Here is a 13,564-nt window from a genome sequence, read left to right as displayed (position 1 = left end):
TGCTGTGGACAAGCAGGACATGAAGCATGCATGAGACACATACATGATAGTACCCCCAACCCACCAAGGCACATAAACTATACCCATAACGGGAAGTAAATGTTTGGTGGCAAAAATGAACATGACCAGCCGGCCCATTCACTCTTATTGGTTTCAACAGGGTACAGGGAAGAGCTAAGAAGACCCCACCCCTAAAACCGAATGTGCTACCGAGGTTCTGGTGACATCTAGCCGTTAGTAACGCACAAAGGTATGAGGAGAAGCCCAACTGGCAGCGGAGCAGATGTCCTGCAGTGACACTCCCCTAAACAAAGCCCAAGAGGCGGCTAAGCCCCTTGTGGAATGAGCTCTGATGCCCCTTGGGGGCTGCACTCCCTTTGCTTCATAAGCCATAGTTATAGCGCCCACAACCCAATGTGAGAGGCGTTGCTTCGATATGGGACTCCCTCTGTGCGGAGGGGCCCATGAAACAAAGAGCTGGTCGCTCTTCCGGAAAGCGTTGGTCCTGGTCATATAAGCCTGTAAAGCACGGACTGGACACAAAGCATTCAGCCTCTGATCCTCCAGAGAGGTAAAAGGTGGAGGGTGAAAAGCGGACAGCTCCAACACCTCCGAAGTGAACGCAGGGAAGCACTTCGGCATGAAGGCCGGGTTAGGCTTAAGGGAAACCTTATCTCCACTGAGGGAGAACTTAGTGCACGAGGGGTGAACCGAGAGTGCATGTAGCTCACTGACACGTTTAGCAGATGCCAAGGCCAAGAGCAAAGTTGTCTTGAAGGACAGCAGCTTAAGGGAAATACTCCCCAGGGGCTCAAAAGGATGTTGAGACAGTGCTTCCAGCACCATGGAGAGGTCCCATTCCGGAACAGTTCTCCTGATGACTGGCAACGAGCGGCGTGCACCCTTCATAAATCTGCGGATTAGAGGGTGCTGCCCGACAGTAGAGCCCTCAAAACCCACATGACAGGCTGAAATCGCAGCCAAATAGACCTTAATGGTGGAAAAAGACCTCCCTTTTTCCATGAGGTCTTGAAGGAAACACAAAATATCAGGAACTGAGCACTGATAAGATGTGAGACCGCGCCCATCGCACCACCCTTCGAACACGTGCCACTTACAGCCATATAAGGACCGTGTAGAGACGGCCCTGGCATTCTGAATAGTGGCGACCACACGCGGCGAAAGCCCAAGTGCGTTCAGGTTCGTCCTCTCACGGGCCAGGCCCAGAGAGCCACTCTGTCCGGGTGGGGGTGGTAAATCTCCCTGTTGGCTTGGGACAATAGATCCGTGCGAACGGGAAGGCGCCACGGCTCGGCGTATAACAGAGGAATTATCTCCGCCAGCCATGGTGCCTTGGGCCACCTGGGTGCTATCAGAATGAGAGACAGGCCCTGCTCTCTCACCCTGGCCAATGAGGGAATTATCAGGCACAGGGGAGGAAAAGCATACAGGAGCACTCTGGGCCATGGGTGGGCCAGTGCGTCTACCCCGAGGGGCGCGTCCATGTCCCTTAGAGAGAAGAACATAGGACAATGGTAGTTTTCGCGCGAGGCGAATAGATCTACGCTCGCCCGTCCGAATCTCATCCATAGCATTTCCACTATCTGAGGGTGAAGACGCCAATCTCCGTAGATTGGGTTTCCCCTTGATAGCAGATCCGCACCTCTGTTCAGAATGCCCGGAACGTGAGTTGCGCGTAACGACAGGAAAACCCGTCTGCTCCACACCAAAAGCTTGTAAGCTAGAGCGTGGAGTTTCGACGAGCGCATGCCGCCCTGACGGTTGATATAAGCCACAGCCGTGGTATTGTCGCACCGTACTAGAACGTGATGTCCCTGCAGGCGAGGCAGAAAATTATTCAGAGCTTTCCAAATGGTTAACACTCTGGGGTCGGCGGTCTCGCCGGCGATACCAGCTCACTTTTTTCCTTATCAGTGCAAAAGAGACTCAAATTACTCTGTTAATTTTGATCTTACATATAAGTGTTGTACATCATTCGATCCTGTTAAGTTTGTATTTTTTTTGTGGAACCTCATAATAAAAACAAAGTGTTGTGCTTTTCGCCTAATAAAGAAAAATAAACATGATGCGCGTTCTGCGTTCTCTCTGTCAGTGAAGTCCATTCTGAAACGCGTCCGAAAAATCATCTGTAACTCTGCAAATACTCAGTCAAACAGGTATACAGGCACACAGGCATGAAGCCTGAATTATCTTCTTTTAAATGAAGTAATTTATATAAAAATTTTTTTCTCATTTTATGTAATCTGTACGAAAAGAGAGAGATGATAGTCGTTCTCGTCTCAGCTCATTAAAGTTAATTTGACCACGCCCACGGAGCGCGCGCTCTATTCAAACACAAATGCTCTGAGGCGATCCACGCCCACACATCAGCTGGATAACCCACCGAAAGAGACTCAGATTTACGACGCTGTGAGGAATAATAGTACTATCTTAATAATAATCCTGGAAAAAATTACCTCAGAAGTAGGCTACAGGTAGTTTCATTTGGAGGAGCAACGGATCCAGCCGAGGAAATAGGTACATTCTTTATTTTCAAGTGCTTTGTGCTAATCGCGATATGGAATAGTGTCTGTAAACAAAAAGACTGTTTGAATCGCGTTTTTGTGTGTGAATGAATGAACAGCTTTTACCTAACTATATTCCAATACTGAGATGAGTAAAAATCGACTGAAATATGTTGAAATAAAATATTTTTGTATAAGCAACGTATTAAACTGCAAATTAACATTTATATGTCCTAATCATAAAAACGATATGTTACATATGAAAGACAAGATGTCGTTTTTACTGTAACATACTGCCACATCAAATAAGCTTGTTTGCTAAGATGTTATTATAGTGTTTGTTCGATTGTAAGCTATATTCAAACTAATTAATCCGCAACTGTGAAATATGTATGATAAAATGTATACTTTAGTATATAATACAAAGAAAGATTACATTTGAAATATAGTTAAAATTTTAATTGTTGTTGTAATTGTAAACTTTTAATTGTTGTTGTAATTGTAACCTTTTTATTAAAATAGCAAAAATATATGTAGGCTACATAAATAAATCTTAGGTAAATCTTAAAAGCTCAATATAAGCCTCCTCTTTAAATTATTTGTATTGTGTTTTATTAGTGACACATTTGGGATACATTCCCAAACTTTCTGTAAAAACAGTATGATAATTAACTGCACAATTACTAGAAATTTTTACATTTGATATTATACAATTTGCAAGCACAATTTGAAAAATAAATAAATAATTGGAACTGTGAACCAATTTTGTATTATATATATATATATATATATATATATATATATACACTCACCGGCCACTTTATTAGGTACCCCATGCTAGTAACGGGTTGGACCCCCTTTTGCCTTCAGAACTGCCTCAATTCTTCGTGGCATAGATTCAACAAGGTGCTGGAAGCATTCCTCAGGGAGTTTGGTCCATATTGACATGATGGCATCACACAGTTGCCGCAGATTTGTCGGCTGCACATCCATGATGCGAATCTCCCGTTCCACCACATCCCAAAGATGCTCTATTGGGTTGAGATCTGGTGACTGTGGAGGCCATTTTAGTACAGTGAACTCATTGTCATGTTCAAGAAACCAATTTGAAATGATTAGAGCTTTGTGACATGGTGGAAGTAGCCATCAGAGGATGGTTACATGGTGGCCATAAAGGGATGGACATGGTCAGAAACAATGCTCAGGTAGGCCGTGGCATTTAAACGATGCCCAATTGGCACTAAGGGGCCTAAAGTGTGCCAGGAAAACATCCCCCACACCATTACACCACCACCACCAGCCTGCACAGTGGTAACAAGGCATGATGGTTCCATGTTCTCATTCTGTTTACGCCAAATTCTGACTCTAACATCTGAATGTCTCAACAGAAATCGAGACTCATCAGACCAGGCAACATTTTTCCAGTCTTCAACTGTTCAATTTTGGTGAGCTCTTGCAAATTGTAGCCTCTTTTTCCTATTTGTAGTGGAGATGAGTGGTACCCGGTGGAGTCTTCTGCTGTTGTAGCCCATCCGCCTCAAGGTTGTGCGTGTTGTGGCTTCACAAATGCTTTGCTGCATACCTCGGTTGTAACGAGTGGTTATTTCAGTCACTGTTGCCCTTCTATCAGCTCGAACCAGTCTGGCCATTCTCCTCTGACCTCTGGCATCAACAAGGCATTTCCGCCCACAGAACTGCCGCTCACTGGATGTTTTTTCTTTTTCGGACCATTCTCTGTAAACCCTAGAGATGGTTGTGCGTGAAAATCCCAGTAGATTAGCAGTTTCTGAAATACTCAGACCAGCCCTTCTGGCACCAACAATCATGCCACGTTCAAAGTCACTCAAATCACCTTTCTTCCCCATACTGATGCTCGGTTTGAACTGCAGGAGATTGTCTTGACCATGTCTACATGCCTAAATGCACGTAGTTGCCGCCATGTGATTGGCTGCTTAGAAATTAAGTGTTAACGAGCAGTTGGACAGGTGTACCTAATAAAGTGGCCGGTGAGTGTATATTGTCATTGCATTCTTGTGGCTCAGTGACACACCTGAATGAAAGGGGTCATTAGTATGCAGCCCCATTATGCGCTCATTATGCGGGCCCATTGTCTTCTCAGGTGTGAATCACAGCAGGTCACACCCCTGCGCATATTGCCTTTCCAAACAAAAAGTGTCATTTTTAAATTTAAACCAATCTATTGTTTTATGTGAATAATAAGGCAGGATGATTTTCAGATCATTTTGAAGAAAAAACTCTAGGCGACAACATCCATTAGTCAAATGTCTTGTGGACAGATATTTAGTATGTGTTTTGTGGCCTTATTTCAGAAACTTTAAGTTTTAGTTTTTTCAATAACCACGCATAAACAATATTCTCTCAAAAATACAAAAATGTACATACATGTTGATAACACATTATGGGAGCCCTGTGTGTGCTAAATAGAGTGTAATTACACCTTTGCCAGTAATATGTTTATAAGCAACTGAAAAAAGCACAAATGTCAGAGTATGTCAAAACATCTCAAGGACCCCAAAAACACCTTGGACCCCAGAGGGTTAAAAGCTCTAAATAGTTTATGTGCGCTGAACGTAGTCTGTTTGGCCACAGACCGTTCACCGTTCTGCCCTCCTGGGTGGCACCCCAGCCTGTCAAGGACGCATCTGTCGTCACAACTTTCCGCATCGTAACCGCCCCCAGAGGGGTTCCCCATGCGTAAAAGTTCTCGCTCTCCCAGTGGCGCAAGGTCGCCGAGCAGGCGCGTGTCACTGTTACCGAGCGGCAAAGGTCGCGAATCGGGCTGAAATGTAGTGACAAGTGTTACGACCCGCTAGTATCAGGCCGCAACACAAAAGAGGATTCAAACAGCACGTTGCAATTCAAAAGAGTTTTATTACATTAAACATACAATCGGAAACAAAAATAAACAGAAGTCTAGGGATAAAGGAAAACAACAGGTTAACAAACAATAATATCTTTGACGCTACATGTGTAAGACAAATACCCGGAGGAGCCACTCCTGAGGAGAGTTTCTCCAAAGAGTGCCCTCCCTTAAGAAGGCACAGTACTCTTTTATACTCTAAGCCAATTAATAATTAGTATGGGGAAAACCAATCAGGAACTCCCACGGCTGGACCAATAGGATCAGAGGACTCAGGGACGTCACACCTCCCAATCCAAAAGGAGGTTCTCTAAAGAACCGACAAAAAGAGAGAAAAAAAATAATACGAATGCAAAACCATCATTCCAAAAAAAAATGTAAATGTATAATAACTTTAATACTCATCTCCATAAATCTCACTCCATTTCAATCCTGAAATCCTGGGCCCTAGGACATCAGAGAAAAATAAAGGAGAAAGAGAGAGAAGAAAAGATACCAGACACTACTGGGACAGTTTACATACGGGAGAGAGCATCAGCAATTATGTTATCCTTGCCACGTATGTGTTTAATCTGCAAGTGGAAAGGTTGAAGAATAAGGCTCCATCGCATTATTCTCTGATTCTTACCGCGCATTCGATCTAGGAAAGTCAACGGATTATGATCAGTGTATACCGTAATCGGACCACATACCGAGCTCAAATAAACCTCGAAATGTTGAACGGCTAAAATAAGAGGTAATGCTTCTTTTTCCACGGTAGAATACACTTGCTGATGACGATTGAATTTCTTTGAAAAATAACTGACTGGATGTTCAATTCCGTTAGAATCTTCTTGTAGAAGAACAGCACCAGCACCGTAAGCGCTTGCATCAACTGCAAGTAGAAAATGCTTGTCAAAATTAGGAGCAGACAACACTGGAGCATTTGCTAATAAAGATTTGGCATTCTCAAAGGAACACTGACATTGTTCTGACCATTGGAAAGGTCTCTTAGGGCTTAGCAAATCAGTCAGAGGGGCAACTACACTTGCAAAATTATGACAGAAACCCCTGTAGTAACCCACCATCCCAAGAAATCGTCGCAACTCACGACGGGTAGTTGGTTTGGGAAAACTACAGATGGCATTCACTTTAGCGTGAATCGGCTTCACACAACCCCTGCCAACCACCTTCCCTAAGTATGTCACAGTGGCCTTTCCAAACTCACTCTTAGCAAGATTTACAGTTAAATTGGCTTTGGCTAAACGCACAAAGAGCTCTCTAATTTGATCAAGGTGTTCAGACCAAGAAGAACTATACAAAACAACATCGTCCAGGTAAGCTTCACAACCAGTCATCCCAGACAAAACGTGATTTATTAACCGCTGAAATGTAGCGGGAGCATTTCGGACCCCAAAAGGCATAACTGTGTACTGCAGGAAGCTATCAGGTGTAACAAAAGCAGATAGTTCTTTAGCACGAGATGTCAATGGCACTTGCCAATAACCCTTCAGGAGGTCAAATTTGCTAACGAACTGCGCTGAGCCGACACGGTCAACACAGTCATCAATTCTTGGTAAAGGATAACAATCAGGCTTTGTCAGAGAATTGAGCTTTCTGTAATCAGTACAGAAACGATACGAATTATCAGGTTTATTCACTAAGATACACGGGGAACTCCAAGAACTAAAACTAGGTTCCGCTAAATCATGATCGAGTAAATAATCTACTTCTTTCTGAAGTAACTTCCTTTTAATCGGGTTGACACGATAAGCATGTTGTTTCACTGGTTGAGCTGTACCAACATCAATATCGTGCTCCACGATGGAAGTTCGAGTAGGAACATCAGAAAAGATTGAGTGAAACGAGCTTACCAACTCAATAATATCAGCCTTCTCCGACTCGGACAAGTGAGATAAAATGTGAGCTAAGTTAGCAAGAACTTCTGAATTATTCAACCGCCCTTCCACTTCTCCTCGAGAGGGACCTTTCATCTCTTCTGGATTGTCAACCATCTCTACAGATGTTTCCAAAACACTTGGATCTGCCATTCCAGTAGCTGTCACAACATCAACAGAGAGAGAAGGAACAGGAGTCACATAAGATTTTAGTAAATTAACATGACAAAACTGTATTTTCTTTCGACGATCGGGTGTGTTTACTAAATAGTTGTTATTCGGGAAACACTTCGCAATCGTGTAAGGTCCAGCAAACCTAGCCTGGAAAGGAGAATTCAAAACAGGCAACAACGCCAGCACTTGGTCACCGGCTTGAAAATGTCTGGACTTCACTTTGCGATCAAACAGTCTCTGCATCTTTTTCTGAGATTTAGCTAACTTCCGCAGAGCAATAGCTCTAGCTTCGTAAAGTCGATAACGGAAACTACTTACATAATCTAAAACATTCTCAGGAGGATACAAATTAGTCCACTCATCTGCCAAGACAGCAATAGGACCCCTAACAGTGTGTCCAAACACCAACTCATTAGGGCTAAAGCCTATGCTCTCCTGTACAACCTCACGAATAGCGAGCAGCATCCAAGGAAGTCCTTCCTCCCAGTCACAGTCAAGTTCGACACAATAAGACCTCAACAGTGACTTAAGAGTCTGATGGAATCTTTCCAGACAACCTTGACTTTGAGGATGATAAGCACTCGATATATTATGTTTAACTTTAAGTTGTCGCATGACCTTAGAAAAGTTTCGGGACATAAAATTTGAACCCTGATCGGATTGAATAGTTTCCGGAATGCCAAAAGTTGACATAAAACTGGTTAAAGCCTTTAAAATAGATTTGGAAGTTATTGATCTCAGGGGATAAGCTGCAGGATAACGTGTAGTCTGACACATTACGGTGAATAAATATGCATGTCCAGCCTTAGATCTTGGTAACGGACCAACACAATCAACAGTCAAGTGTGCAAAAGGTGTTGTAACTGCTGCAATAGGCTGTAAGGGAGCTAATGGAACCTTTTGATTCGGCTTACCTGTCATCTGACAAGTATGACAGGTTCGGATATAATTAATCACATCTCGCTTACACCTAGGCCAATAAAATTTTCTTAACACTCTATCATAGGTCTTCCGTACCCCCATATGACCAGCCATGCCCTGATGTGATAATTGTAGGAGGTCTTGACGGAAATTAATTGGAACCACGATTTGGATCCTAGGATCGAGTGAAAAGTCAAAACTCATAGGTTGTTGTCTATACAGCAATCCATCTCGAAGAAAATAGAAAGGAGATGAAGTCTTGTCTTCTCCGTCACGAACTAAAGAAAACAATTCTTGCAGAGTGCCATCCGCCTGCTGTGCTTTGATAAGGTCATCTCGAGTCACACTATAAAGCGGAGATAAAGAGCAGGATATGTTATCATGGTCATCACAGATAAATGGAGATTCTGACACTATATCAGACTTAGTCTCATGGTTATCAACAGCATGTGAATCATGCACTGGAATCACATCTTCCACATCCGTATACACAGTATTTAATTCTGGCTGAAAGGAATTTTCAGAAACAATAAAAGTATCACAGAGAATGTTTTCATCTGGCATACTTTTCTTAGCCATCGCTCGAGTTATTGCACATGCAGGGTATAAATTTGGACAGTCAGAAGATCCATCCAATTTATCAACAACAGAAACCACTACAGGTGGAACATCAGCATCAGACTTTTCCCAAACATTTCCCCCGGCTAAATCATTGCCAAGTATGAAAGTGACACCTGAGACAGGAAGCATAGCACGAACTCCAACTACCACCTCACCTGACACGAGTTTAGAATCGAGATGAATGCGGTGTAGAGGAACTTCCATGAACCCCATCTCAAGTCCTCTAACCAGTACATGGGTTCCCGTATCAGTACGTTCAGACAACGGCAAAAGTCCTTCTAACAAAAAGGATTGCCCCGCCCCAGTATCTCGTAAGATGCGTACAGGTACAGTCTTATCTGAATTAGGCAAAGCCACGGTTCCTTCAGTGAGAAATGGTGCAAAATCAACACAATTTTCCCCATTCTCCTTCTCAGTAATATCTACCCGTTCAACCTGTTCATTAAATCGAGCAGAAATATGATTCACATTCGATGTAGATATTAAACCCACAGGTTTAACACCCTTCTCTTTCTTTTTGAGAGCGAAACAGTCTGCAATTTTATGTCCTACCTTCTTACAGTAGAAACAAACCATCTCAGCTTTCAAACGTGAAGTGTTATCAGAACTATTTGACACAGTATTCTGGCGTGAAACCATCTGTTTAGATCTACCAGTAACACTCAACTTAGGCCTGCTCAAATCATTGAAGTTATTGACAGAAATTTTATGAGTAAGAACAAACTCATCTGCCATAAGAGCAGCATCGGACATTTTACTCACTTTATGCTCATTGAAGTACATAGCAACAGCATTTGGAACACAGTTTTTAAACTCCTCTAAAAGAATCAGTTCTCTAAGCTGTTCCTTGGTGGTTACTTTTACTGAGGTACACCAATGGTCAAACAAATTCTCTTTCTCTCTAGCAAACTCAAGATATGTACAGTTTTCAGCCTTAAAGTGACTTCTAAATTTCTGGCGATATGCTTCGGGTGCCAGTTCATAAGCATGCAAAATAGCAGACTTAACAATTTCATAATCACCACTTTGTTCCATAGTCAACGCTGAATAAACATCCTGTGCTCTTCCTACTAAAACACATTGCAATAGTAAGGTCCAAAATTCTTTTGGCCATCTTAAAGACTCTGCAACACGCTCAAAATGTTGAAAATATTTCTCTACTTCCTTCTCTGAAAACAGCGGTACAAGTCTAATGTTTTTGTAAACGTCAAAACCAGGTGCAATTAACACAGTTTCCACAGACGATGCATGACGTGGAGTTTCAACTGTTTGTGCATGCAACTCTAATTCCATTTTCCTCAACTGAAAATCTCTTTCCTCCCTTTCAGATTGTAACTCCAGTTTACGTAACTCTAGTTCCTGTTGTAACTCTAGTTTTCTCATTTCAAGATCACTTTCTTTCAGTGCACAAGCGTCACGCTCAGCACGTAATTTTTCCGCATCCACACATAACTGTTTCTCTTGCAAAGACATCTCACTAAATTTCACATTTCGATCGGCAGCATAAAGAGGAGAGGTTAAAGACTCTTCAGGATCAATATCTTGAGCTCTTACCTCTAAAACACCCCGCTCAAAAAGTGCATTTTTCACAACTTTCACCAACGTGTCTTTCAGCTTCTTATCATTACTCGTTACCTCCACATCAAAGCGCTCGGCAATCTGCAACAACTCTTCCTTCGTGCATCTCTCCAGTAAGATTTCCGAAGGAAATGAGAAGAAATCCTCGATCACCGACGACATTTCTGTTAAAAGAGGCAGCAGAGAAACACAACAATACAACCGCACACGTGAGACGCCGCTAAACTAGAGCACTAGGACTACAAATCCCATCAGCCACTTCGCCTGGTATTGTCACCCACACATGCTCCAGTTAGAATCCGCACTTTCGTTATGAGATAAACAAAGACTTACCACAAGTCATCTCAAATTATCTTCATAATCAGCAGACATCAAATATGCGGATGCAGAAAACAAAAAGTGTCACCTTAAATGAAAATGAGAGACTCCAGTTCCTAACTATAAACAACACTAACTAAACCTACCTAGTCTTCAAAGGTGTACCGGACTCGGGGCGGTATTTAAACGCTGAGCTCAAGGACAATTGGCGTTTTAAACCAAAAGCCTGAAGCGTACCCCAACAGAGATTTAAAACCCCCGTCCAGAATAACCTTCAAAAATAAGAAAGGCAAAATAACAAAAAAAATAACAAACAGTGCCTCGACGGAAGAGTTTTAAACCCAGCTGAGAACACTCTAACTACCTGAAGTCTACTCATTCAAAAAGAGTGAACACCTTAAACACTATGTATTTACTTACACATGCAGCATCCAGGACGAGCGCCCAATTTTATGTTACGACCCGCTAGTATCAGGCCGCAACACAAAAGAGGATTCAAACAGCACGTTGCAATTCAAAAGAGTTTTATTACATTAAACATACAATCGGAAACAAAAATAAACAGAAGTCTAGGGATAAAGGAAAACAACAGGTTAACAAACAATAATATCTTTGACGCTACATGTGTAAGACAAATACCCGGAGGAGCCACTCCTGAGGAGAGTTTCTCCAAAGAGTGCCCTCCCTTAAGAAGGCACAGTACTCTTTTATACTCTAAGCCAATTAATAATTAGTATGGGGAAAACCAATCAGGAACTCCCACGGCTGGACCAATAGGATCAGAGGACTCAGGGACGTCACACAAGACCCATTTCATGAACGCCCTTCATCCTCAGAAGTCCCAATGGCACAACTTGGGTGGATGAAGCCATGAGACCCTGTAGCCTGAGACATGTGCGATATTGCACTTTCGCCCCTTCTCTGAACTGCGTCAGACAGTTCATCAGAGAGCGAACGCGCTCTTGAGAGAGGCGCGCTCGCATGGAGACCGAATTCAACTCCAAGCCCAGGAAAATGACATTCTGACTGGGCGTGAAATTGCTCTTGCTCACATTCACTTGGAACCCGAGCGATGTGATGTGCGCGAGCACACGGCCGGTGTCCTGCAACACCTTCTCCTTTGATTCGGCTATGATGAGCCAATCGTCTATATAAGTCAGGATTCTCAGACCTGATATTCTCAGAGGTGCTAAGCCCGCCTCCGCGCACAGACAGAAAGACCGGGGACTCAAACTGAGTCCAAACGGAAGAACTGTGAATTCGTAACATATGCCCTGGTAGGCGAAACGAAGAAACTTCCTGTGCGGAGGATAGATGCTTATGTGAAAGAAAGCATCTTTCAGATCGACTAATGTGAACCAGTCGTTCTGTTTTATGGCACGGGCGAGTGCGCCTTGTGACAGCATTCTGAAATTGTATTTCCTCAAATGTTTGTTCAACACTCGAAGGTCCAAGATAGGGCGGAGAGAGCCGCCTTTTTTCGGGACCAGAAAATAACGGGAATAAAAACCCTGGTTCATCAGATTGGGGGATACCACCTGAATCGCTCCCTTGTTTAAGAGAGATGAAATTTCCTCTTTCAGAATGTGAGAGGCATTCTCTTCCGTGTGAGAACAGAGAATGCCGTTGAAATGCGGGGGTTTTACTGCGAATTGCAATCTGTAACCCTGCATTACTGTACGCATCACCCACTCGGGAGCTGAAACGGTTCGCCAAGCCGCTTCGTGACTCGCGAGAGCTCCCGCTCGGGCCAGAGCGGAGCTGTGTGAGACCGACAGGTTTATTTGTGATGCAATGGCGCCATCTAGTGGGCACACTAGAGGCGACATGCAGGGGTTTGGAGGGATTTCCTCTCTCTGCAGTGAGATGAATTCTCTCTGCGGAGAGAGGTTTTCTCTCCGAAACGAATTCATTTGATTCATATTTTTTTGTGTTTTGTGTGTTTTGTGTTGGGCAAACACTGGGGCCGAAGCCTTTATTGAGAGAGTGAGGGGAACAGAGTGTGGGCAGTGTGGTGTCACTAAGCTTAAAATTTCCCTCACAAAGGGCCCCCTGAACGTGGGGGGAAAACACACATTTCTCAAACACACGAGCTGGGCAGTCTCGTTTACAGGCGGAGAGCTGACCCATCCGCGGGACCTCCTGGGTTTTTTGGACGGGGGTCCTAGAAGAGGAGGGGAGTCCGAAGGGCTTGCGGCCCATGAACATGGACTCGAAGCCCCCATCGGCTGAACATCAGGCAGGCCGCTTGCGTTTCGAGTCGGTGGGGTTGGAATTCGCAGGTCTCCCGGCCGCGGCCGCGGCGGGAGCGGGCTTACCCCAGTGCTTGTGTGTAGGTGCTGGGTTATGTTGCCGAGGGGGTGGTTGGTTGCGGGGCTTTTCTTTGCCCTGATGAAACTGTCGTCCCGTGGCTGGTGGGTTAGGCAAACGCACAGGGGGCGCCTGGCGTGGGACTGACTTCCTGGGAAGGCAAAGCTTGAAAGCCTCATCCTCCTTCTTATCGTCACACCGTTGTTGCATCAGTGCGACGGCGGGGCCGAAGAGAGCCCGGCCGGGCTCCACCGGCGCGCCCGCGATGCGCCGTTTCTCACTGTCAGGGAGTCCCGACAGGTTCAGCCAGAGCGCGCACTCTCCGACCACGGAAAGCGCCATGGAGCGCCCGCAAGCTT

At 44.1% G+C, this 13,564-nt stretch overlaps 2 protein-coding genes across 2 annotated transcripts; both read right to left on the bottom strand.

The window, feature by feature from the left end:
• Positions 1 to 234: 234 nt before the first annotated feature.
• Positions 235 to 1,023, bottom strand: LOC130103504 (uncharacterized). Its single transcript, XM_056269750.1, has one exon. It carries the CDS (start codon positions 1,021 to 1,023, stop codon positions 235 to 237), a length of 789 nt encoding a protein of 262 aa, XP_056125725.1.
• Positions 1,024 to 1,194: 171 nt separating this feature from the next.
• Positions 1,195 to 13,103, bottom strand: LOC130103485 (uncharacterized). Its single transcript, XM_056269736.1, has 5 exons — positions 12,855 to 13,103; positions 11,699 to 12,772; positions 6,257 to 6,270; positions 5,092 to 5,325; positions 1,195 to 1,884 (listed from the first exon to the last, which is right to left on the bottom strand). Exons 1-5 carry the CDS (start codon positions 13,101 to 13,103, stop codon positions 1,197 to 1,199), a joined length of 2,259 nt encoding a protein of 752 aa, XP_056125711.1. The 3' UTR covers positions 1,195 to 1,196.
• Between the last annotated feature and the right edge of the window lie 461 nt (positions 13,104 to 13,564).

Source organism: Rhinichthys klamathensis, unplaced genomic scaffold (genome assembly GCF_029890125.1).
Source record: "Rhinichthys klamathensis goyatoka isolate OS25496 unplaced genomic scaffold, OSU_Roscu_1.1 h1tg000289l_1, whole genome shotgun sequence".
NCBI lineage: Eukaryota > Metazoa > Chordata > Actinopteri > Cypriniformes > Leuciscidae > Rhinichthys > Rhinichthys klamathensis.
The sequence above is the reverse complement of the archived record's forward strand: the minus strand, read 5'-3'. Positions and strand labels throughout refer to the sequence as shown.

What these genes read in the sequence shown, in the direction of transcription:
- LOC130103504 (XM_056269750.1), bottom strand. Translation starts at nt 1,023, where the DNA reads ATGGAAAAAGGGAGGTCTTTTTCCACCATTAAGGTCTATTTGGCTGCG.
- LOC130103485 (XM_056269736.1), bottom strand. Translation starts at nt 13,103, where the DNA reads ATGTTCATGGGCCGCAAGCCCTTCGGACTCCCCTCCTCTTCTAGGACC. An exon ending in ATAAAGGCTTCGGCCCCAGT is followed by an intron (nt 12,773 to 12,854) that starts GTTTGCCCAACA and finishes CTCTCTCCGCAG; the next exon opens with AGAGAATTCATCTCACTGCA. An exon ending in GCGCACATAAACTATTTAGA is followed by an intron (nt 1,885 to 5,091) that starts GCTTTTAACCCT and finishes CGCCGACCCCAG; the next exon opens with AGTGTTAACCATTTGGAAAG.